At 38.6% G+C, this 27,123-nt stretch overlaps 1 protein-coding gene across 2 annotated transcripts; it reads right to left on the bottom strand.

The window, feature by feature from the left end:
* Positions 1-9,349: 9,349 nt before the first annotated feature.
* Positions 9,350-21,685, bottom strand: lman2 (lectin, mannose-binding 2). 2 transcript variants are annotated; one of them, XM_046030872.1, is made up of 8 exons: positions 21,279-21,685; positions 19,202-19,320; positions 18,658-18,775; positions 16,618-16,700; positions 15,458-15,619; positions 15,226-15,340; positions 14,267-14,386; positions 9,350-12,709 (listed from the first exon to the last, which is right to left on the bottom strand). In XM_046030872.1, exons 1-8 carry the CDS (start codon positions 21,412-21,414, stop codon positions 12,549-12,551), a joined length of 1,014 nt encoding a protein of 337 aa, XP_045886828.1. In that variant the 5' UTR covers positions 21,415-21,685; the 3' UTR covers positions 9,350-12,548. The 2 variants fall into 2 exon arrangements, with proteins under 2 accessions (XP_045886828.1, XP_045886829.1); XM_046030873.1 differs by lacking the exon at positions 16,618-16,700 and adding an exon at positions 16,485-16,564.
* Positions 21,686-27,123: the final 5,438 nt, after the last annotated feature.

The following is a 27,123-nucleotide window of genomic DNA, read 5'->3' as shown; positions in this document are numbered from 1 at the left end:
TAAACTTCTTGCTGGTTTAGCAAACATTAAAAAGTAGGGTGCTTATCAAAAAAAACAACTCCAGCTTTATGTGCAGAATAAAAAAATTTACCAAAAAACCCCCAAAAGGATTAAGACAAACTATCCACACACTATTCTGAATAACTTTAATTAGAGCAAAGTTAATCAGGATTATTATTATTTTTTTTACTTCCACTAAAAAGAAAAGCTGCATAACTGCGTCACAGAATAAGTACTATAACATGTTGAAATCACAAAATAGCAGAGTAAACAGATCTGAAGATAGAGACTCTTCTAAACCAGAACTATATCAAAGAAAACAAACCGTGGGAGAAAGAAAACCAGGCAAAACAGGTATATTTGTTAGCAGCTTGCATGTTCCCACTTGACAGTCTGCTGGGTGAGTTGGTCTGTGATTGGCCATCTTTGTTTGTCTTCAACCAGTCATTGTGATTGGTGAGATAGTTTATCCAGGCTGACCTGCTGTTATCATCTGTCACACGCTTGACTCCTGAGAGCTATCTGGCACTTAGCAAGTGTCGGGAGATGAGAAAGTTAGTACTTTGGGGGGGGGGGGGGGTTTATAAATGTCGGACGTAGCCACCGTGATCAACCATTTAAAAATAAGTTATTGAAAAAAAGAATAAATTCAGAACAGGATTAGAATTTAATATTTATGTGAACACAGCAAGAGACTGGACAGCGCTGATTAAATCACTTTCTACATGTTTACACTTGTTGAACAGGTGTATTAGTATTGGCTTTTTACTAATGAAGGTTATATTGCACTTATAAGCGTAGTTCTCGTCCACTTGAGTAATCTTCACTTCACTGCAGCCTCTCTCTGCTGGCTTCACTCTCTCTGTGTGTGTGTGTGTGTGTGTGTGTGTGTGTGTGTGTGTGTGTGTGTGTGTGTGTGTGTGTGTGTGTGTGTGTGTGTGTGTGTGTGTGTGTGTGTGTGTACTCAGCAACGGCAGAGAGCAGGATTTCTATGATTTCAACATGGATTTGTTATTCACAATGTAACATTAGCATAAGTATGGGTGTGTAGATCGTGAGTTTACTGCGCCCTTTCGGATTTTAATTCGTCAGAGATGCAGGATGAATATGTGAGGGTGGAAGGAGAAATGGTGGAGATTAAATTAAGGGAAGAGGAAAGACAAATGACAGGAGAAACACAATAGGAGAATGAGAGAGAGAAAAAAAAAGGAAAAGAGTAAGAGGTGAGAAATGGTGGGTGAATGCATAAAGGATAAGGGAGTGCGGGGGAGGATGCAGAGTGGATGGTGGTGGTAGAAAGAAAGTGAGAAAAAAAAGAGGAGATTGTGGGAGATGAAGGTGATGGGGGAGTGAGGGAGACTGAAAGGGTGGAGATACGTCATGTTTCACAGGGTTTTAATATGTAGTGGGCTAAATATTATTAAATTTTACCTTCAAATCTTTTATTTATGTTCGTCTTCAAAGCTTGAACCAACCGCAATGCAGACTGAAACATTTTCCCCTTCAGGTTTACTGAGGTGAGTCGAGGTCAAAGCAGGGAGTAACTATATCAGGTGATTTATGGGCTGCAAGAGGGTAGCCTCTTTTTCACATGTTAAAGTGTACAATTATGGTGTCATAAATTATTTGTAAAGTGAATATTTGATTCTTTAAGGCTTCTTCAATAAAAGCCACCATCCATGTACAGTGTCACACACACTCAAACATGTGTTTTCACATGTAAATCTCTGTACTTCTACTAAAGATACACACAGACACCTCAACACCACAGCATTATTATGCAGAATTTTAGAGATGCTGCATGATTCCCTTTGACTGTGTGCTTTACACACAACCTGCAGGCTGTCACTCACAGCAATAATTTCACCATTTTTTCAAGGGTTAAACAGTACATTTTCATCAGGCACAACTCTGAGGTGTTTAGTAAACTAATCAATGGCAGAGAAACTGGAAATAATTGCATCCACTATCTTGGAACACAAATTCTCAGAAACACAGCCCTGAAACAGAACTGGCCTACATTTGTGATGCAAATAATTGCGCATGCACACATCCTGCAGACACAGAGAAACATATTCATCCCATTGAAGTCGGGATTGTGTCCAAAGTGGAAAAAAACAACATCTCTTCAGGCAGTGATTTGGTTCAAAATAAAGATCAAAGATGTCTTAAATAGTTGTAAAAACTTTTTTTATGCAAATGAATAAATATAATTTCTCTTTCAGGTTTTCTGTTTAAAACAAGTCAGTATTGTCCCAGTTCTACACAAATTAACTCTCCTGCACAGCCTCCTCCGCCTCATCTGTCTTCTCGGGTTCCCATTAGTTTGAGTGGTAATAAAAAAAGTTAATCTGGTGAGCTATGACGACAGTTTAACAACCCAACCGTCACTCCTAGACAGCTCCTTCAGATTGTTGTTTGTCACCTGGAGCAGCAGGGATGGGCCCACCATCAATACAACATTTGAAAAGAAATGATTTATTTAGTTGTGCTGCCTTTTCTAAAAAAACATGTTGTTTGTCAGTGCAGTCGTCCTTAACATTCACTCGGTTATGCACTTTCAAACAAGGAACTACCCAGTTCAACTACAGTCTTTATTGTCGTCCAGTGCGCTGCTCTGCTGGAGCAGGTGTCCAGTAATTGAGCAGACACTCTATGCAAAACTGTCATGGCTCACAAATCTGTATAGCCCCAGTTAAGTAGGACCGTTTTTTGATCAAGAAGAAAAGAGTGCAAAACGGTGTCTCTGAGGGAGAGGAGAAAAGAAAGAGAAGTTAGAGAGAGAAACTCCTAAGCTAAGACATGAGGGAGAGCAGGAGCAGTTTATAGCATTAGCATAGCTACCATTCAGACTAATATGAGCCTGTCACAAATGGAAGAACCAAGACGCCCTCTTCTTCGATGTTTTTCAGCCACAAAAAGTGGACTGCAGGATTGATACTTTAATCGTAGAATAATGGTTGGAATGTTCTATTTTAAAGGACTGCGTTTTCTGCTTCGCATGCCGCCACTTTCAACGTCCAGGAAAAGATGGAGAGAAGATAGCATTTAACCAGGATGGCTACCAGATCTGGAAGAAGGCGTTCTTGGGTGCAAATTATACAATGACAATCGGGGGGTCAACTTTCTAGGTAAAGGAAAGGAATAAAGGAAGTCCAGTACAGCGCAGGCTGGGGGTCAGACCCCCCCCGATCCCCTCTGTAATTCAAACCATGGTCACTACTCTCACTCATCGGGGCGGCATTAGCTCAGTCTGTTGGGACTGACCGGCTTGGAAACCGGTGGGTCGCCGGATCGAGTCCAACGCGAACCAATGCCGAAGGTGCCCCCTGAGCCAGGCCCTGAACCCCAAACCGTACGACAGAGAACCAATGTCCCCTCCCAATGTACGCTCCCTATCATCAAGAAGGCCCAGCAGAGGATGTACTTCCTGCATCAGATCAGGAAGCTCAACCTGCCAAAGGAGCTGCTGATCCAGTTCTACACATTACATACTACATACACAGCAATCATCCATCATCTCTGCACCTCCATCACTGTCTGGTTTGGATCTGCCACCAAAAAGGACTGCAGAAAAAATAATCGGTGCCAACCTGCCCAACATTTCCAGAGTGAGGAAACGGGCAGGAAACATGACTGCAGATCCATCTCACCGGACACAACCTGTGGTAGGCGCTACAGAGCACTGTACGCCAAAACCAACAGACTCAGGAACAGTTTCTTCCCACAAGCCATCACTCTGATGAACAGCTGATTTGACCTGACTCACAGTGTCAGGTTACTGGGTTATTGCACAGGAATTGTTCCTGTTTACTGTTCACTTATTATTTATTCACCATTCTCTATTTCAGTGCTATGTTTATGCTATGTCATATTGTATATACTGTGTGTATACCAATACATACAATAATACACCTACCTCAGGTCATAGGTTTTATTTATTTTTTCCAGCATCCTTTGCACTATGCTCTATCACACTGTGTACATATGTACATGTATATCATATCCACCTTCAACATGTACATAATAAGAACAGTTTACTCTTGCATCCTTTGCACTCTGATCACTTCACTATTTGTCAATATGTCTATATTGTTTTGTTCATAGTGTGTATATTAGTGTTGTCTACTCTGTAGTTTGTGTCTGATTTTATTTTATTATTATTATATTATTGTATAAGTAAGCACATCGTGAGCAATGTACAATCCTGAGTCAAATTCCTCATATGTGCACACATACCTGGCAATAAAACTGATTCTGATTCATCAACGCTGAATTCATCCTCCACCTCATCCTGTTTGAGGATCTGTTCCACGCTGCAAAGTTCATGTCTGACACTCTACAGTCCCCTGCTCTTTTCCTCGAGACTGCCACTGACCTCGAACACTCGGTCATCACGAGTATAAAAGAAAAGCGCACAGAGGATAACTGGAGAGCCATGTGGAGCAAGGCAGAGGTCCTGTGCACAAATGTCAGTGTCAAGAGAAGAGGCAATCCCAAAAAACTTGCAATCTACAGGACTGATGAAGCTCCAGTTAAAATCGATCATCATCCATCCATGTTCTCTAAAGATGAACCCTCGTTCTACCGGTCATTGACAGACTGGTGAACGAAGCAGGTGTAGTTCTCATGGGAATGTCAGACCTCAACCCCAAGCGTGCCTCATCCCTCAAAAGGAGAGCCTTGTGCCCATAGCACTGCATTATGGGATCAGAGAGGAAAATCTGCTGGCTGAGGTGCACCAAATGCGCTTGCTCGGTGTATGTTTGACCCATCCATCCACACCGTTCACCTCGCTCCTTATATTCATCACCTGACTTCCTCAATTGTTCCTGTCATACGGCCGCAAGAGATCGTGGCTGCACAATCGATCTACAGCCATTCTTCTGGAGAGGCCAGGTTGGAAAAACTTGACTTGAGTTTTGAATTTCTGTTGGTTGAAGCTTCCCAGAATGCAGCAGCACTTCAGCAAATGTGCAGGAAAAAAGATAAAGATATGAGGAGATCCTGCCTGACCCAAGTCGATGCCAAGTCTAATCCAAAACTTCTATTTACTTAAATGTTGAATAAATATGTATCTGACACATTAAAATAACAGCTGTAGCCTTTTAGCACAACTAATTTTTCACAAGCTTTCAAACTGCATCATTTTCAAGTTTTATTTGACAGCGGAGCAGTTGAAAATATTGCATTAATATAGCAGTCAGGCAGCACACCTCCACCTTTTCAGACAGGTAACCATTTCCTGTCAATTACTGTTCACAGACTCATGTCATGTACAGCACAAAGTAAGATCATGACTGTTCACATAATTATGAAAAAGAACCAATTATTGTCTGACAATAGTTTGCTTTGCAACCCTAGACGACTTCTGTAAACTGCAGTATTAAACTGCCTTTGCTTTTATTTACCACCCCTGACAACAGGTCATGGTATGCACACTAATGGCAATAGAGTCAAAACCAGTTGGTTAATATTTCCTGCCAATCAGAGTTACATTTACAATGACAGATTTTATCATCATCATTCCTCGGCTAACTGCCTCCTTGAATCAGAAAGCTTTAATGTTATTGAACATAGTTCAGCGAGATTTGAGCGTCGGTCTGAGAACATTTTTACATACATTTCCTACTAACAAGTAAACCAAGGTGGAGGAAACTAAAAAAAAAAAAAAAAAATCAAATGAAGATCATTGGTTACCTAACTTAACCAATAAGAACACTCTTGGAAAAGAGATTTTTAACTCTCAAGAAGTTTTTTTCTGGTTAAATAAAGGTATAATAAAATTAAATAAAAAACAAACAAACAGAGCGATATACCTAAGTACTAAGTAAAATATAACAAATTGGTTAGCTAGCTCACAACGATGTTTATGACCGATTTAATGAGGCATTACAGGTTTGTTTTTAATGGAGGAATGACAATGTACCTGGGCAAGCTTGGAGGATGATGTGTGACCTGTAGAATCCACTATAGTCATACATCATCACCTGCAACTTTAGCAATTTTGAACAAAAAATGAAGTTACTTGTCAAAAAATACTTGGTGAACGGTGAGGCTAATCAACGTCGTAAGGCAACAAATATGATAAATTATTTATAAACACTGATATAGGCTAATAAAAAGTTTCAAACAGGTAAAGTGAAAATATAAAACAAATGGTGCTAATTAAAATTAGTCCTAAAAAAAACTCCAGCACCCGCAGTGTAAAAGTAGCTAGTTGAGGACCCCCTGCGCTCGAGAGAACAAGTATCGTTCTGTAGGACTTGTTGGAACAACAGAAACACTCGCAGCGTTACAGGTTGGTACAGGACAGTTGGTTGAGAACCTCTGCTTTAAAAAGGACCATAAGAGCACGCGCATATATGTGCACACCAAAGACATTTAAGAGCACTGCGAAAAGTAACAGTAACAAAGAGTTTATAAGCAAACTATTTATTACAGGAGTGCAGGACTGGAAGATTACGGTAGGTTGTAGCGTTTACTCACTACTACGCTATGCTCGTAAATCATTTTTCCAACCACAATTTGACAGGACCCATCTGTCACAGTGTGACATGCCATCAACTTGAAGATTACTGTTATTGTACAGTGTGTAGAAGACTTAAGAATAACAGCAATTGAAGAGAGTCTGAAACACTAGCAGGGCTCTATGATGTGGGTATTTCACTCGCATGTGCCCCTAAAAATAGGTATGTGCAAACCCCGACAAATGATTATGAGCAGTGTGTAAGTAGTAAGTAAAGAAACGTCTCTGGTAAAGATTATACTTAACCCCCACCCCACCTCTTGTGTTTCTTGAACTCTTTGGGAAAAAGGTTGGGTAGAGACCTGACTAGGCTACATTATTTCATCTTTTTTGGAGGAATCATTGCACCTGCTAAGTTGACACATGTCATCCACATTAACAATTCATTGCAACTGTTGAAAGCGTCTGATGTCTAACACAGCACCTTTTTCAGGAAGACTGAAAACAGCATTGTTCTCAATGTGACCTCTATCCTTCAGAGTTTCTCCAAAGTGATTTTAAAGAAGTTTTGAAATGAGTTGGTGTATTTCCTCAACTCACATAGGAACATGAAGTCCTTCACCTGAGGTGTGCACAAAATGTACTGTGTTAAATTGCAGTGTGTAATTCAAAGTTTCACATAATTGGAGATGTAGAGACGTTGACACTTAACAGTCTCTGTGAGTGCCTCGCTGTTGACATCCATTGAATAATAAAACCATTTACTAACAAAAGCACTGATGCTGAGAGGATTTTTTCCCTTTCCTTCAACCACACAGAATTATTATTTTGTAGTTACAGAGCATTACAGGGCACAAAGCTGACTGCACCTTGGCTAGAAACCTTTGTGTAGCTGCCGCCTCAGCCGTACCATTGCTAAGCTCACTGCATCTTGTCAATCTGCTCTGTATGAATTGATCTGCATTCATTCGTGTGTATCAGCAGAAGGTTTTGTGCAGACGCTGTTTCTTAAGCAACGTAAAAATGTGTTATGCAATCACAAAGAGGATAAACTCTAACAACAAGTGATTTACTTACTTAATCTTATTTTCATTTAGTTAATCTGTCAATTTTCTTTTAAATTTTTTGTTTAAACATGCCCAAGGTGATGTCTTCATATTAGTCGTTTTGTTGAACAGACCATTCACAAGCCAGTTGGCTTAACAGTCTCGTCTTCTACTTTAAGATTAATAAACTGGAAGACGGCCCTTTGGGATTTTGTCCTCATTTTTTTTTTTATAAAAACCTCTTCTTTAATAATCAGTTGATTAAAATGGCCATTATTCAGAAAACATAATCTATAGATCAATCAACAATGACAATAACCCTTAGTTACAGCTCTGAATATAAAACGTCTCCCCTCTGTGCTGTGACTAACATGTGTTTCAGTCCCAGGTGGGAAATTTATTTTAACATGTAGGCCGTCAACCCCCAAGGCAACAGCTGGCTCGGTCAGTCAGGTCACTTCCAGCTTCCAGGTGTGGAAGTGGAAATATAAACTGTGGGCTATTTAAAGTGCTGCCCCGTCTCTAACTCTTCACTCACTCACTTACACACACACAAAAAAAACCTATTCAGCCAATGAACTGGGGCTGGATTGATAGTCGGTGCGTGTGGAGCCAGTGGGTTGCCTCACTGTGCAGCCACGCTGGGTAATGAAAATTCAATGAAGTGCTTGGATACTCTTTCAGAGTCGTGTAGGAAGTGACGGGGGATGCTGATAGAAGACAGATTTTCACATGATCTGTGGGACTCAGCCCGGGGGTCAGAAGAGGATCTTTAGACTGTGTGTGTGTGTGTGTGTGTGTGCGCGTGTGTGTGTGTGTGTTGTAATTGCAGAACATACATTTATAATGTTAAACTAATCAATTTTTCTGACATATGTTTTTAAAAAAAAAAAGAATTTTTTTCTTCAATAAATAACATGGTAAAAAAATCAACATCTGCTGTCGAGCTGCAATGATTAATCAATTAGTTGTCAACTAATCAACTATTTTCTAATTGGTTTGAGAGAAAAAAAAAGTCAAATCTTATCCGATTCCAGCTCCTTAAAATGTTAAAATATTCTGGTTTCTTTACTCCTCTATCACAGTAAACTAAATATCTTTGGCTTGTGGACGAGAGACAAGACATTTGAGGGCATCATCTTGAGCTTTTTGGGAAACACTGATCGACATTATTCGCTATTTTCTGACATTGTATAGACCAAACAATGAATCGATTACAGTAATTGAGAAAATAATCAACACATTAATCGACAATGAAATAATCATCAGTTGCAGCCCTAGTCTGCTGGCTAATGTTGGTGATTGAGAGCAAATGGTTATATGAGCAAATCAGTTTGACTGATTTTTTAAATCTGAAATAATATACAAAATGTGAGCAAAACATTGAAAAAACTGGGATTTTTTTTGTCAAGAAAATGACAAGTGGCCTACTTTATATCAGACAGGAGCGCACACACACACACACACCTGTGTTTTTGCACTAGTCCAGCAGAGGATGAAACTCAATACTTTATCACCATCTTGTGGTAAAACAATGGAACATCATTGATCATTTTGAAATTGAACTCATGCTGCATATATTTGTACAGAAGATGGACAAATCTGATACAGATAATATGGGTTAATACTGCTGATGTGAAATGTCCATCAAACAGACTTTGCCTAAAGAACCAGAATCTATCAGCACCAATAATCACACAAGTTGACATACATAAGGTAGATAAAACTGACATAAGACAAAATTAAAATTCTGTACTGGGAAAACCTGTGCACGCGCACAGGATGTCGCTATTTGTATGATACTTTCCCTTCAGCTGCTTTTTAGTAAGCCAGGTCACGTGGAACGGATTTATTTAAGTGAATACAAATCATGAATGCACAGATCCTTACATCCTTGAAACCAATCACCTTGAACTACACGTTGTTACAGAGTCAACAACAGCAACTTACTCATAGTTCACCACCATGTAAATCAACAGCATGAAAGCATCACAATGCACCTGTCAAACAACAACAAAATCTCTGCTGATACTAAGAAATTATTTCACATTTAACACCGAAACAAATAGTCCTGCTGCACATGGGCAGATGGACATGGGAGGACAACAACCGGTCTCATTGGTTTATGGCCAAGCAGAAAAACAGCAAGTGAATAGAGAACTTGTGATCAGCATTTTAACAAACACAGCAGTGATCCTCTTCTGCATCTCAGTAAACAGTTTTGAAAGAGTAACAGAAGTAGAAAGAAACTCCAGCTTGAAACGCGACTGAAGTCTACAGGTGGTTTAATGAGAAACTCTACAAAGCCTTGCTGAAGCTTAATTATGTGACTGCATCAGGTGTTCAGCTGATGAGCAGAGAACTGTGGGTATAGGGCGGAAGAGTGGGTGGGGCATCTACAGTTCGCCCTGCCCTATACTTACTGTGCCACGCCTCACAAGCAATAAGTGACCGCCATTTTTTAAATGGCATGCAGATTTGTTTTTTTTCCTTTGCTTTAGCTAGCTAGCTAAGTAGCGTAAACTCCAGGAGTTGGTTTATTTCAGTAAACATACTTCTTTACTTTCCATCACTGGTAAAAAGTAACTAACTCAACTACTGTTAATACAATTTACTTTTGTTCTGTACTGGAGTATTTTCATTATAATGTATGGGCCACTTTCCACTCCTCTATATTTCAGATTAACAGACTGTACATTTGTTTTGTTTTTACTCAAAGACATTTATCCAACAGCTACTGTGCAGCTGATTTTACAAACAAATCATGTGATCTTCTGAAATATCACACATCGTTACTGATAAATCCGCCCTACTGCTACAACATTAAAATACTGTTTATAAGTTATATCAATTAATATAATAACGTAGCTCTTTAAAAAATGGGGCATCGTGACCTAAAGTATTTTCTTCGATGGCCCTTTAGTAATCCAGTGTCTGTTAGTGCATTTAAGGGAGATGCATGTACTGCCTGAATACCAGGGTGTATTTTCTGAGAATCCAATTTAAATGGTGGTTAAAACACCACAATTCACAGTCAAACTGTTTCTTTTTCATTTTAATACATTATTTCTAAAGAGAGGAGCCGTTTCAAGTATCATCACACAACTGACTGATGTGGCACAAACAATAACATAACGTTTCAAGAACACAGGGAAAGTGATAAAAAGGCTTTGTCAAGCTAAAAGTTAAAAAACAAATCTGCATTTCAGCAGTGCAGTTTTAGTGTGTCATCAAATCCAATTTTACTTTTGGCATTTTAGCATTTTTATTAAGTGTTGTTTAACAACATAAAGACAGAATCGGACAGTAACATTGTGGAAATGGTAGCTAAAGAAAACCAACAACAAAGAAACAAGATATTGCAAGAAATTAAAGCCTCGCGTAAATGTGCCTTTTGAACGATCAATTCCCAAACCTCAGGGTTCAACAACTCTTCCTCTGTAAGTTTGAATGAGCTTTATAATTAGCACTGTCTGCGTGCATTTATCAGTCACACTTGTTTTTTTATGTTGCAGTTAATAATTCTAATATTCTGTATACATAATAATTGAATTATATATAATAAGAAAGGCATATTCTGGATAAAACCCCATAATCCTGCTCAAAAGACCCTGCAGGGAAAAAAAGCATAAAATATTTCAGCGTAAAGGTTTGAGGTTGTTCAGTTTTCAAGATCCATCCACTTGTACACTGAACCCTTTCAAGTGGCCTCATCCTGTTGCATTGAACTATGGAGAAGTTGTGTTAAGTAGTAGAAGCCTCACAAGACATCATCCATACGTATATACCAGACTTTAGACAGTATTATAACGATGCAAAATGTTACTGTTTGTGTCAAGAATATGCCATCACATCGTTGTCCGTTACAGACATAGAGTGACAATCATAACATTTTCACAACTGGAGAACTAGTTTGGTAACATGGACAGAGATAGTTAACATGGCTGAGCAGACGGAAAAAGAGCAACACCCACATTATAAATCTAACTGCATCACCAGAAAATCCAAGGTGGTGATCCTTTTTGCTGAGCTTTTATTCTGGTGGTTGTTATGCACTGTACTTATCTTGCTAATTAAAGCTCTAACGATTAATTGATTAGTCATCTTGGGCTTTGGGAAAAACTGATTGGCATTTTTTAACCATTTTCTGACCAAACAACTAATCTATTAAATTAAAAAGATTAACAGACAATGAAAAGTTACAGCCCTACGCTCAATACTGTTGTATATGTACACAGTGGTTTCTGACAAGAAAACCTTTTCCATAATATATCCCCCTAGATAACCACTGCATACTGGTCTTTCCTAAATATATAGTGGAGACCATGTTCTAACTTAATTTCTCTTCTTATTCTTAATTGTTTTAAAATTGCTAAAGCTAAATTGTATTTTTGAAATGTGAGAATGAGAGCGACAGTAACACAAAGTTAAATCAACAAATACAACTCTGCACTCTTTCCATGGGTTAAAACACACGCACTCAACTTTAATTTTAGATGGTTGCCACAGTTACTTCATGATGTTGTTTTGTCAGATTTTTTTGTCTGTGTGTGCGCGCACATGTGGAGATACTTTCTTCTTCCAATAAATAATTCATGGTAAATAATCAGGTAAAACCTGGAAGACAAAAATTTCAACCTAAATTCCCCTTTGGTGCCCCAGTTCACTCTTATGTAGTGCCACATCTGCAGCAGATAAAAGCGGTAATTGGCTGGAGACACCTCTTTAACCAATAAGCGGATGTTAACACAATCAAAAGTTTGTAATGGACTGTAAGTCTATTCTAACCCTGCAATTAATGAACACATGGAAACAAAAACAGCATTGATCAAGGTCACTCATAATGATCGCCACTAGTTCTGCACCTTCTTACCAACATCACAAGTCATTATTCACTCCCAACACAGTGCTTCAAAGATATAAACATTTTTACAATCTTTAGAAAATAATTCACATTGAATGTGCTCAATCTGTCGCCTGGAAACAGTTCATTCCAACAAACGCCTCTCTGATAAGTTTCTTCTTTCTACTCCTCAGTAAAACCTCTTGTTCCTCTCCTGTCTCTTCTGGAAAACTACAGCTCCCACCACAGCGCACACTACGATTCCCAGCAGAGCACACAGCAGAAGCAGGAAGACCTTCCAGCCAGTGAGGGGCGTGCCTCGGAAGTTTCCAGTAGGATCGTCAATGTTGTCTGTGAAAGAAGAAGAAAGTCCATGTTCAATTAAATTTGATCTGATTATCACGTTTTTTTGTCATAGTAAGTCTCAGGAAATCTGCTTGCACCTGGTACCAACATGAACTTACAGTTATGGTAAAGAAAAAATTACAGCCACTTTTCAAATCTACTTGCTCAAGTGTGAATTCATCAAAGATATGTGGCCCCTTCTCTTCTCAATTTACACCACCTCACTGGGGCCGATCATTCGCTTGCATCGCTTCTCTTACCACTGCTATGCAGACGACACGCAACTCTACTCGTCTTTGCCGCCAGACGACCCTACCGTCTCGGCGCGGATCACGGACTGTCTCTCGAACATTTTCACGTGGATGAAGGCTTGCCACCTTCAACTAAACCTCTGTAAGACTGAACTCTTGGTCATTCCAGCCAAGTAATCTAACCACCATAACATCAAACTACAAATTGACTCCTCAACCATCACTCCAACCAGGGTGGTGAGAAACTTGGATGTCACAATTGATGACTAGCTGTCCTTTTCAGACCATGTTGCTGCTGTCTCACGGCCGTGCCGCTTTGCTCTATACAACATCAGAAAAAACAGGCCCTACCTCACTCAGTATGCCACCCGGCTTCTGGTACAGGCCATGGTCATCTCTCACCTCGACTATTGCCCTCCTAGGAGGTCTTCCAGCTTGCACGGTGAAACAGTACCGGGTGTTCTCATCTGTGATACCACGACGGTGGAACGAGCTGCCACATGCCATCAGAGCAGGGGTGTCCTTCTCTAACTTCAAGAAGCTATTGAAAACTCATCTCTTCCGAGAACACTTTCTCTCTAACATCTAACTACTAACCTAACATGCACTTCCTGTACCCTTCTTTTATCCCCTTACAATTCTCTTGTGTTGATTGCACTTTTTTGCTAACTCTTACTTCTTTCCCTACATGAGATACTAGTATTTAGGGCTGCAATGATTAGTCGACGTAATCGACGACGTCAACTATAAGAATTCGTCGATGTGAAACTTCATTGTCAGTTGTATTAATATTGGGATCATTGATGTATTCTCTGATATGTTCAGCATAAACAAACTTTCCATGTGGTTTTCTTGTTGCATTTGCTGAAGCTGCTCTGTTGTGTTTTCAGTTGTGGTTGTTAAGGGCTTATCTGGGTCTAAAATGCAATTTATGGATGTGAGATTCCTCTGTTACATTTAGTGTGAGTTATGTTTGTGTGTTGCCATAGCAACATACAACACAAGGCTTTTTTGTTTCCACAGTTGTCATCAATTTTATTTACTTCAAAATTAAAAAGCCCACTGGCGTCTGGACATCTGTGAGTAAAATCATAAAAATGAATGGTGATTTTTAGTTATATGCTTCAGTGTGTAAGTTTTAGTGGCATCTAGTGGTGAGGGTTGTGAATTGCAACCAGCAGTCCATTCATGTACTCCATGGATGGTCCCATTTCCTGAGTTATGAAGTCGTTCATCAGACTTCAGTGTGTGTTCATGTGCGCTCAAGTCGGAATGTGGAATCAACTTCAAGATTGCTGTAATGTCACTCTACCTTTAGGGGACTTGAGAAGGCTGACGCTGGGCTCAATTTTGGTCCAGTCCTGGTTCTCCTCCTCGGGGGTGTGTTCCACCATCAGCTGGTAGAGCTTCATAGAGATGATATCATGGTTATCTGTAAAATAATTAAATATATTAGCAAATGGATAGTGTTGGGCAAAGTACTTGGAGGAAGTAACTTTTTACTCCTTCAAAAAGTAATATTACTTGACTTTTTACTGTGTATTAAAAGTAATTAGTTACATTACAATATTACTTTCACTAAAAAACAGACGTGTAAAGCTAGCCCATTTTAAAAATCTTAATCTGAAACACTGCAGCTTTTCAAACCAGATGGTGCTGTACAGTATATATATGTTCGGGTTGTTATTTCAATAAACCTGCTTTGCACCTGCCTCAGATTTCTCTTTTCCCCACAATCAGACACACTCACATACACACCTAACTTACACCTGTGGTATCTAACTGCAAACACACCCTCTTGACCCGCCTCTCTCTGTTCTCCCACCTCCGTCTGCTTCACTTTCTCCATCAGCAGTATGTTTAAAGTCGCCTGAAAGACACACAGCTCGTCTTTATCCCCGTATTTTTCCACCCACAGGCCGTTATCACAGCAGCAGGTGAGCCACATGTCGGTTTGTAATGACTATCAGACAACCGAAACCAACTTCTGCACCCTGTGTGTTCAATGCTGCTTTACCTGGTCCGTGCTTGTAAAATATCTCTTTTACAATCTGTAATACTTTTAAAATTTCATAAAAAGCTATGTGAGGAATACATTCCTAGAAGGTGTGGAAGAATGTATTATCATTGCCACAATGATTGAACCTGAGGAAAATATAAAAAAAACAAAAAAATAGTTCATCACGTTGTGTTTGAAGACTTCCGAAGTGGATATTATGACTTCTTTATTTTAGGTGTTTATTAGTGTGCGGATTTCAAGCTCTGACCTACCAGAGAGATCTCCTGTAGCTGCTGAGGCACCAAAGAAATATCCAGTTGGAAGACGAACACCTCCGATGTCGATGCACTCCTTCCACTCATTCTTGTCTTCCACATCAACCATCACCTGTAATATATTCACTGGATGTAAGTGATGCTTAGAGTGCAGTTCTTCACCAAACTAAACTAAATTAAGAGAATCTATGCAGCTTTCCTATGAAAATAAAAAGCTGTGTCTACATACAGTAAGTCTTCCTTTGGAGTAGCGAATGGCGAGGTACGTGTCGTGCTCCCTGTTCCTGATCTCAGCAGAGCAGCCTCCTAGCTCAGACGAGCGGCCATCTTTGCCGTGGTCGTAATTCACTGAGCCGTTGTTCACCATAGCCGAAATGTACGGGAAGGAACGCTGGTGACCGAAAGGAAAGAATCAACAAATGAATCACAAAAAAACAAGCATTATATATGTTTATTCTAAAATAAAGATGGACAAACAAATATAGAAAATAAAATGTACGAAGCCCACATGATACATTTCAGCCCAGCTGGATACACACAGAGGCTACCTTCACACTGCAAACCTTTTTAGGATCAATTTTAAATTGGTGATCAAATCTGATGTTTTGTATGAATGCTCATAATTATTTAGAACAAAACTCTAACATCAATACAGTTTGAATTGACATCAATATCATGTTTTGAGTTACTTTATTCGTATCTACACTATGATTTTGGATACAGTATGTGTATTCAACTTTTGAATGAAGTAATTGAACCAAACTACGTGTTTTGTCAGTATTGGTCTTACTGTTCTCTATCCTACAAATGCTGGCAACATTGAAAAACTTTGATTTAGGCATTTAAAAGTAAGATGGATGCCTCAGGATCTGTTTTAATAACATGCAACCAGATTTTAGCTGTTCACTCATAGATAAGACAAAAATAGGGACTCTTTCATTTGCAATGTGGAAGTAGCATATTTCACAAGACAAGTTTTGGTGAAATAAAAACAACCTCCTTTAAGATATTTAACAATGTTTAAACAGCAAGATTACTTATAGAGAACCATCACGCTTAGTAATGTCCTTTAGTAGTAATTATGATAAATTTTTTTCTTTATTGCTGTAGAAACAAATGTGTGAAAAAATGGAAAAATAAAATGTGTTGGGTTTTCATGCTTAAAAAGTTTCAAAAACATGCCAATTTAAAGTGAAGAAAAACAAATGTGCATTGAGAAAAACATGCTGACAAGTAAAATCTGAGCAACCACTCACATCCGTCGCATCATCGTTAGAGTAAGTATCTATAAAAACGGCCAGCCCGTGGAAGAGAGCATTGTTGGAAAACACAGGCCCTGCAATGAAACAAGCAAGTCAATCGCCTCGAGGTAATACACTACACACTTACATCCATTCCGTGGAGGTCATTGCGGAAGGTATCCAAAAAAATAGCCAGGCCAAGATACTGATCTTGGTTTCCAAACACAGGGCCTAGGATGGAGGCAGAGATGAGGTGAGACATGAGCAGACAACTCGAGACACTGTTCTGTGGTCAGCAGTGATGACAGCAAGCTGAGATGGTGGACACAAACATCTGGACATGCAGAAATTAAGCTGACTGATGGAATGAGGACGATGGGGCTGCATTTCAGTGAGGGGGCGAGTGAGCATGACTGGGACAAATACACATCTTTGGATTTACTGTTTGAGTTGCAGCACTTTATACATGTCACCGTTACCTTTATCTGTACATACTGTTTTTAACAGCGACTCAGTCTTTGTTTTACTATATTGTGACATCTCTCTTTTAATCCATTAAAACAGGACAAAATGAGGAACAAAAAGTTGGATGAAATTTAAAGCTTGGGTAGGCGATTTACTTCAGAAGCTTTTTTCTCTATTCCAACAGCAATCAATAAATCAAATGCTCTGACTAAAAAAAACAATAAAAATAAAAAAAAAGAAATCCAGTATCTGTGGCTGTCACAGGACGGCAACAAGCACAGCCAATGATTTCCTTCAGTCCAAATGAAATGCCTGAATGGCCGACCTGCCTGTCTACCTTCCTGTGCACTCATTGTGCGTGACTACGGATGCACCAAATGTTCTGCCACCAGAATTAATCGGCTGAAAAAAAGCACTTTCGGTGTTCGGCCTAATAAGTCAAAACACTGATTAAATTTTACTGAACAATTATGTTGACATGTCGGCAGTGTGGAAGCATTTTAAAGCACATCCACTCCATCTGTGGCTGACTTCTTAGAAAAGGCAACAAACTGTCAGACCTGCTTTGAGTGTTTGTCACTCATTTCTGAGACGGCAATTAAGCTAGCCGCACCTAAATTTGGAGTGCACACGTATTCAAGCCTTTATGGTAACTGTAGCGAGCTGACCGGAGCTGACAGGCAGGTTAGCGACTTTATCCTGTCATTTTCTCTCTTTACAAAGACAAGTGTTGCAATAAGAGAGTCCTACCTGAAGAGAGGCTGTGAAGTCTTTATGTTACGCGATAGAACCACATACAACATTATTTATCAAATTGGGTCGGAGTTGATGAATTTAATTCAAGGATGCACATGTGACAACGTCCGGTTTTCAAAATAAGGCGTCTTTACGGGATAGAAATAAGATTAATTGGATTATATTCACAGAAAGTATAAAACATATTACATGTGTACATTAAAAGTAAATGGACACATGTAATTTACTTTACACTATACAAAAGCACTTTTTTACTATTTAATTTATGCAATGGTAAAAAAAACAAGGCAAAAATGTGAATATACTTGTTCGGTATTTAGCAAATTTTTTCATTATATTTGGCTTCGGCTTTGGCCAAGAATTTTAATTTCAGTGCATCCCTAAGTGTGACAATGTGTTTTGGAGAAGTAGCTTTGACGGGAGGTGGGGTTTTCTGGGTTGGATAATGACAAAATCTTCATTCATCTAACGCTGCCTACAGCAGCTTTACGATGACAGGTAAGGTCAGGTGTCCTGCAGTTGTCTAAAATGTGATTTCATAATTTAATGCCGCTTTTCCAATGAGCGATCCATCAAAATACAATAGCAGATTTACTTGTGCCGTGCAATGACCATATGAATTTCCATAGCAGAGCGACTGCCTTCGCCTTCAAATGGGCAGCGTCTATGTGCTAAACTGATTGGATCAACATGAGTGACCATACAGGTGAGTGGAGAGAAAGCAGTTTCACTGTGTTCAACTTTTAGTACTTTAGTAGCTCTGAGTAAATATAATATAATATGGTTTAGTCATTGCTGCAGTAGTTTGGTGGATGTTCTTACTGGAACTGGTTAGATGAGGAACAGCAGGTGACAGGTGAGTGTTGCACTTTGGGTAAATCCAAACTTTAATCTTTGATCAAGCTGGGTGAGTGTATTCCACAAACTCTGTAGTAAAGAACCATGGGCCTGAAAAAAGCAACATTACCTGGATGCAGTCTGTCCTTCGTGTACCAGATAGCGATGCCGTCGCCATGGAGATTCTTCTTTCCTGATCCATGAATTTTAAACTGCACATGCATCTCCCAGTCCTTCAGGTGACATGGCTGTAGATCAGAAACAGAACACGTATTTACTTTCTATGGCAGCATCGTGAAATAGTAAAGTGTTTTACAAAACGTCTATATAGGTATTTTTATTTTATATTTCAAAATACAAGTCCGCAGAAAGGACACTTCAGTCCAGCAACAACCACAAAATACATTTTTAGAAATGTCTTTTTGAAGATGATGAGATCAGATGTTAAAAAGTACACAATTCACCAAAATCAAATGTGAGCTGATGAGCAGTTATATCTTGTAAAGATGAAACAGAATAAATATCAATTTGCGACAACTCGATTTTTGTGAGGCTGAAGTTTAAAGGGAGCCAGGCTGAGTGGGCATGGCTTTATTAACCCGATGCAGAAGATGTACTAGAAATATAATGCTGAAATAGAATATGCTTGGGTATTAATAGTAGTCTGTCCTCACCACAGTATTCCAGATGGATCCCTGCTTGCTCCTCTCATCTGGAGTGAGTCGGACATATGAGCTCGTCACTAAAGTGCTTCCCCAGAAGTCCCACTGACTGGTAGGGCTGCTGCCAACACCTGCAGGACAAACAGATAAAAGGAAAAGACACAATCAGACACACTGGAGTTCAGAGTTATCAGTTAAAGTAGGCTGCGTGCTGCTTTCACTTAAGAATCAAGTTCCCGATATGTGTTCCTTAACCTGCACTTTTTTGCCCACGCCCTTAACAAACTTCTTTATCCAGAGGGAGTGCTGAGTGAGCTTTTCACAATTTCTCAGATATTTTGACTCATAACTAACATGCTAATGAACTCCACTTGCCTTGTTGTTAAAATGTGCTATACAAATAAACATGCCTTGTTTTGCCTTACTGAACTGTAACAGCTCTAGACGCCTGCAGCATATTTGATTAAGTACAACCAAACTGTGAATCGTGTTTCCTTTACTTTCACACAAAATGCATTCAATGACTACTTTTCTGTCTAAAACTGTTAAAAAACACATTCAAACTCAATAACCAGATTGAAATATATAGAAAATCTTAGCAGAATATTGATGTAAATGTTATGTTTACTTCTATGTGTGTAGTATTTGTTAAAAGTGTTGTTTAGAACTGAAATCTGAGTGTAAAGCAAAATGTGTTGTAGCAGAATTGTTCAGGTGTTTGGTACATGAATTACAGGTTGTGCAAGTACCAGTGTGACTGTTTAAACAACTGAGAAAAACGGCATTGCAGCACAGAAATTTCAGGAATTTCTTTTTTGTTTCAACGTTTTATTTTTACTATTTTAAGTTGCTACAAAAAACGTTCTGCATTCTTATTTTTGTTACATGTTCTTTTGTAGTCAATAAAGTGAAAATATTTAATTCTTATTCTATAATAAAACACTGATATATTTGAAGAATTAGTCAAGTTTTTCATTTATGTACAATGCTATAATTTTGTAGGTACGTGTGTTTTGAGTGACAATGTACATTTTCTGAGTGAGAATTGTTCCCCGTGTTTAATCGACCAAGCTAATTTTGAGACTTGTATGACCTGTTTTTGGGGTTTGAGTGAGTTTTGGAGGCGAGATTGGCCGGGATGCTAGTTGGTAATGCAGACTTTATGAAGAGGTTTGTAAATGTGCTTTCAGTTTTGACCATTGCATGTTAGCAACTGAATAAAAACTGTAAATGACCATACCAGTAGCTCTTGAGTTACACATAATCTTTACTTAGTATTTTAGAAGATGATTTTTCAGTGCAAGCTTTACAGTTTTAGATGCTCTGTGTATATATCCCGGCATTAATGAGTATCCACTGGATTCCATTGATTTCTAAATTGTATAAAATCCATAAGCAGATTCTTAAAAGCTTTAGTTGTGCACATCTGCATTATGTTTTCAGAATCTTCTAATAATTTTCTAACACACTGTCTAAAATGAATCCAGACTTGATGCTCGTTGTAATGGATTGCACACCCGAAGGAAGTTTCAACATCCTGCTAATAGAGAGTCATTAAATGGAAGTAATGGAAATCAACTGATGCCTGGAACATCAGAAAAAAACTGAAACATACAAAATCACTAGTATGCTCCAACATCATGTCGTGCTGTACGTGTAGCTAAGTTATTAAGCTGACATTTTAGCCGACAAATATTTGACTTTCTAATGTTACGTGCAAAAATGTAAAACAGGTCCAACGATACTGGTATGACGAAATATTAAGTGTTTGGTTCCTTGTATAAAAGCATTCTGTGGCGCAGATGCCCTGACTGCTTACATTACATTACACTGTAATTGTGCATATATGTGTATGTTTAAAGTATATATGTATGTGTGTAATATAACCAGCTCTTACGCTACACGCATACACATAACGTTATATACACACACACACTAGATAATTAGTTTGTATGACTGAGCCGATAGTCAATTGCATTAATTAGCCAAGAAGCTGCTCTTGTCGCTGAATAACTTCTACAAGGCGGCGAAAGAGGGAAGAATCGGGCAGAGCACCAGGTTAGCTAACGAGCTAACTGAGCCATGTTACCTTGGTACGGTTTCATTAACGAGTGCTCTCTCTTCAGATGTTCCGCGTTTCCGTCCGTTATATCACAGCACACAAGAGACAACTCGAGTATCAGGAAGATCAGTGTTGTGCTCAGAAATGCTCTAAAGTTCCCCATTTTGTTCAAACTGCTTCGGAGAGGAACTCTCACAGAAAAACTGTTTTTCGAAACTCCATAAATTGAGCTGGTCCCTTCTCTATTGTCGTCCGGAAATAAACCACACAAGTCCGACGCATATTGCCAAACTTCCTAAACCTGGGGGGTTTATTTTGTTACTTGCATATTGCTAAAATCATACGTGTATAAAGACCAAAATCTTAGCGCGACAAAAAATGAAAATTTGCTTGATATATTTTAATTGCGATGATACGGGGGAAGCGTTAAACCGTGTGTTTCCGCACGGAGGTTTTTTGTACATGGCGGAAATTATACCAGCCAATCAGAGACAAGCACATCGCAAATCAAGCCAATCACGGAGCACTTTGTTTGTCCGCTAGATGGCAGCAGAAGGCAACAAATAAAAACACAGGAACTGTGGTCTGTGTAGTTTTCTCTGATTCAGCAGGGCTACAGTGTAGTCCAGATGTTTTGAAAGTGGCTCCAAACTGTTCCAGGGAGGCTCAGTGAAAAGATATTACATTGGCTATCAAAAGGAGGGATCACATAGAATAGCCTAAATGTGTGTGATTTGGTTAAAGAGGCCAGGTTTGCTTTAGATATACAGTAGTTTGGGGATATTTTACTGTCCCAGAGTCAGAAATAGTAAATGCCTGAGGACAGACCTCTGTTTATATATTTGGTGCAGTCTGAAATTATGTCAAACAGCAATATTAGGTTGTTGAGTGTCTATGGCAGAAAAATAACATAATCATGATCCCTTACACATCTTGGACTTCAGCCAAACTAACCAAGCTTTGGCTGGGGGGAGGGGGCACAGTTTTAGACTTTGAAAACACATGGTGTAGATAAAATGAAACTTTAAAGAAACTTTTTTTTTGTATCATTAGTCCGTTAGTCCTTTGTACATTTTGGTTAAGGCATAAAATACATGCAAGAACAGATTTTGAAGTCAAGTGGCAAAATAAATGTAACTGTAGATATATTAGACTATATTTTATACAGAATCTAAGTCTAGTATTACTCCATAGTACATACGGTATATAATCACAGTATGCAATGAAAGTATGCATTGGATTCTTCTATGTGCTCTGATACCTTCCCACAGTCCAAAGACACACAAGTTTGGTCAACTGGAGACTCAACTGTGGGTGGATGTGAGTATGAATGGTATTTTGTCTGTATGTTTGTCAGCCCTGTGATAGATCTGTCCAGGGTGGATCCTGCCTCTCGTCCAGTGTTAGCTACTGTATGTTAAGCCCAGTGGTACCAGTAACCTGCATAAAACGCACGTGTAGCATTTGAGGACACAAATCATTCACAAGAATTGTTCTTTAAGTACAAAAAAGTAAACTGGTAATTCATGTTCGCAAAGTATCAAAACAATAACCGACCTATATCTGCCTTGCTCTGTACACACCATTTATGGTCAGAGGATTTAGCAGAAATATAAGCTAACATTTCCAACTGTACACATACTGTATTGTACCTCACAAGCTGCATATTTGCTACCTCTCACTGTGAGCACGGAACAAGCCTATTTTGCTGGGCAGTTTCAATAACTATACCATGAGCACCTACAATAAGAAGGTGGTGGTACTGATGAGTACTGGCTCAATCACTTGTTATGCCAGGGAAAAAATGGAAGTACTTCAGTTAGACTGAATTTTGGAACTTTTGAAAATACTTTCCAATACCCAGTAATTTGAGAGCTGAGAGTTTGTGTTGATCATTAATGTAGGTGTAGCTGCTGTCTGCAGTCCTCTCCTTCCCTGACACATCCAAACATGTCAAGATCTGAAAGCTTCCTATTATTTACAAAAACATTTATGACTGCAAGAAACTCAGAGCGTTGACAACATCAGGAGCAGTGTTTTGCTCTGCTGTTTTTCCGCAGCTGTGCAAGGTGGGTTATTATCTTTCTGTTGTGACCTGTGTTTTCTGACCTGGTCTTCACGGCATCAGTTACTGAAATGCATTATTATACGCTTACTTAAACAAACTTTCAAATCAATATCACTATAACATAGTTCACACAGTATTGCATTTCTGCCACATGTTTTATTTGAAACTACCACAAGGAGTCGCCAAAGTCAGACATTTGAATAATATTGCTAAAACAACATTTGCTATCTTGAGATCTCAAGATAATTATCCCATTATAATGGGAAAACAACATTGTTAAAAAATATATTGGAATGAATGGCCACTTAGGGTTTCTGCACAGTGGTAGTTGGTTTTTTTTTTGCACCGGATGAGGATGACTTATGGCAAATTAACTATGATAATTTTGATAATGAAGTAAGTAAGAACAGTTTATTTGTGATAATCTTCTAATAATCTTCTAACACACTGACTAAAATGAATGCATTGTACAAATGAAAAAAGTTTAAAGATCATGCTAATAGAGTGTAATATTATATGGAAATTAATGGAAACCAACTGATGCCTGAAACATCAGGAATAAAACTGAAACATCAGTATTTTACTTGATTTTATGCATTCTATTTTTTATTATATTATTATTATATTATTACCATTCAGCAGGTTTTATTTTCCCGCTTATGTTATTGACTGTTTATTATATTTGCATCTTTATTTTTATTTTATTTTTATTATTATTATAAAGATGGCTTTGTTAATTAACTGGCATTCTATCCCTGTTTTATGTCAGTTCTGTCTATTATCATGTAAAGCACTCAGTGCATGTAATTTCTTTATTGTAAATCACTTTGAGCTGTATTTCTTGCTTAATCTTTAAATATGAAGATATGATGATGAAGATGATGATGATGATGATGATGATTAGTATTATCTAATTGGTCATTAAATCTAGCACAGTAAGAGAGTTGAGATCATTGAGGTTCTCATTTTTAGAGCTGTCTGTCAACAAGTCAGGCGGTTGTGTGGCTGTCACACTGCTGGCGTCCCCTTCTCTCCTCTCACGGATGACAGCACAACCTACTGACTGATGTGTGTTAAGTGAGTCAGACAGAAGAATTACTCTGATTTTCTGGACACACATGACATGTTTTTGCAGTGCCAGCAAACTGGCAGTCATGTACACACAGTGAAGACACAGACAAAGCATTTTTACACAAACTGTTGTACGCAAGCAGAGAGAAAAGCAAGTATCCAGGATTAATATGCACAAAACACACAAGGTTTGTACACAGATACACGCAGTCTACACATATTAAAACACAACATACACACACACACACACAGAAAACTTAACGATATGGCTACAGACAAACATAGAATGATGAAAAGAAGAAAAGGACAGCAAAACACTGAAATCAACAAACTCAGAAAACAAAAATTCCGGTTTGTCTGTTTATGGCTTAGTCACCCATCAACAGAACATCTTATGATGTGGAATGAGACTAAACTCATTTAAGTGAGCGGTCCGACTGTAGATTTTTCTCTTGGTCTCACTCCACCTGAATCACACCATAAATGTCATTGCCGCTCCACCGCCAGCTCTGTGACTCACCAGTCTGCAGAAACAATACATAAAACTGAGCTTTTAACAGCACACTCTGATTTTATTGGGCTAAAAATGAGTAAGTGGAGAGCAGATTTGCTATCTGAAAATGTTTGATTCCACTGACAGGTTACAATTGAGTGTTCCCTTTTAAATGTAAGCGTCAGAAACACATTTTGATTGTTAATTTTTCAGTGTTATGCAACACTAGAACACACAGAACATGTACTGTTGCATGCCAGCATCCATTTTAAGCGATGAAAGTGAACAAAGGTAGTAGCCAAAGTTTTAGTGTCTTTTTTCTGTACATGCAGTGTTCCAGTGCACAAGGAAAACACACTGCAGATGGCTGTTTGAATCATACTGCCACAGAGGCAAACATACTCTATTTTAATACTGACAAATGGTGAAACTCAAAGCTTTCCATTTTTGTTATATGAAAAAATTTAAGAGTTCATTTTTCATCCCATGTGTTTTTCGGTGTGGTAGAGTGAGTCGTCCATTGACTGTAGGGCTGGTGGTCTGATCCCTGGCTCCTCCTGTTTATGTGTAGAAATGTCATTGAGTACCTTTGGCAAGTAAAAATATATAGATAAATACAGAAATTAATTAGCAATATAAAATTCACATGGCACAAAAACAATCCAACACGTCCTCCAAATTAAATGACAAAATACATCTTTTGTAAATGTCTTCCAGAGCAAAAAGGGACAGTGTGGTTCGTAGTTGGCACCTTAAACCCCTAAGCCAACTCGGCACTCTACAAAAGCTACTTTAAAGGTGGGACATTTTGGCCTTAATGTCATTTGTGAAACCTTTATATGTACAATGACTATGACTATGTCGTCCCCAGGCCTTGCCTCTCTCACCACATCTTTCTTCTGTTTTATTTTGATCTGCTGTGATTATTTGTTATTATTTTCTACCATACAATGCTACATATTTACACATGCAGCACAACCATGTGTATCTTTGTCTGGTGGTGATAATGCTATGTGTCCGTGATCTCATGTCCATTGTGTGACCAGTGTTCCTCTTTGTCAGTACAGTTTGTGTTTAAGCTGACATGATTTTAAATGTGTTATATATTACTTGTTAATTAGTTTTCATGCTAATGATTCAAGCTAATGAGTTTGATGAGAACTGTGCTTCAGAGTAGGCGGAATTCATTCAGCAGTGTTACTTTAAGGTTCAGTGTGTAGGTTCTAGTGACATCTAGTGGTAAAGGGCCCAAATAGCAACTCCCTTCCCCTACCCAAGTGAGCAGTATAGCTACGGTGCCTGAGACAGGACAAAGATGTCATCTATGAGATAAAAGAGATTGCCAGTCAAGAAATTAGGTTTCTTTTAGATATATTAAGAAATTATATAAATTATGTAAAGCCATATGTTTTTTAGAATATTATTGTTACTTTTTCATTAATAAACAACAGCCACATGAAGAAATGAAGTGCTACATGATGTCTCATACTCATATTTTACATCTTGGGAGGGTTGGCTCATCTGGACTAACATAGAAGAAAATGAAAATGAAGCAATTCTCAAAAACTATCACATCTAGTGCATCCAGTATGACCACTGACAGATACCAGGACAACGTAAGCCTCACTCTTTCTGCACCACAGTCCATTATAAACCACATAATACATGAAGTTTACAAAGGCATTGGCTGGGGAGGATCAAGGCTCCTCTCGCTTTCTTTTGAATTTTTTGAAATACAACAGAAACACAAAGTAGTACTGACAGACATAATTTCAGCTTGTGGTAAAACGGTGCAACGTTTTTAATGGGCATTTAACATGTGAAAGTACAAATTACATATTTGTGTGCACAGTGGGGAGGCAATATCCAATAACGTTTTTTAAATGCAAATTCGGAAAGTATTCATTATTGGTCACTTGATAGGCACACGGTCTTGTTATATATCACCATTAGCACTAAAAAGAAATACATGTTTTCCACCAGGGCAGTAAGATGTGAAGTTTAGCTACTGATCTGAGGTTCCCTGCTGTTATCATTTCATTATAAATAATATTCATCAGCTGTTTGTCTCAGTAAGGTAATGGTGCATTTCTGTCCACGTAACAAAGCCATAACAGAGTCTGGAGAATAACTACATGAAGTTACAATCCAACTACATATTTTTTCTACCAGCGCAGTAAAAGTTTAGCTGGCTGATCTGAGTGTGACATTTATGTCAAATTTCAACTTGATAAAACTTA

Source organism: Micropterus dolomieu, linkage group LG19, assembly GCF_021292245.1.
Source record: "Micropterus dolomieu isolate WLL.071019.BEF.003 ecotype Adirondacks linkage group LG19, ASM2129224v1, whole genome shotgun sequence".
NCBI classification, from domain to species: domain Eukaryota; kingdom Metazoa; phylum Chordata; class Actinopteri; order Centrarchiformes; family Centrarchidae; genus Micropterus; species Micropterus dolomieu.
The sequence above is the reverse complement of the archived record's forward strand: the minus strand, read 5'-3'. Positions and strand labels throughout refer to the sequence as shown.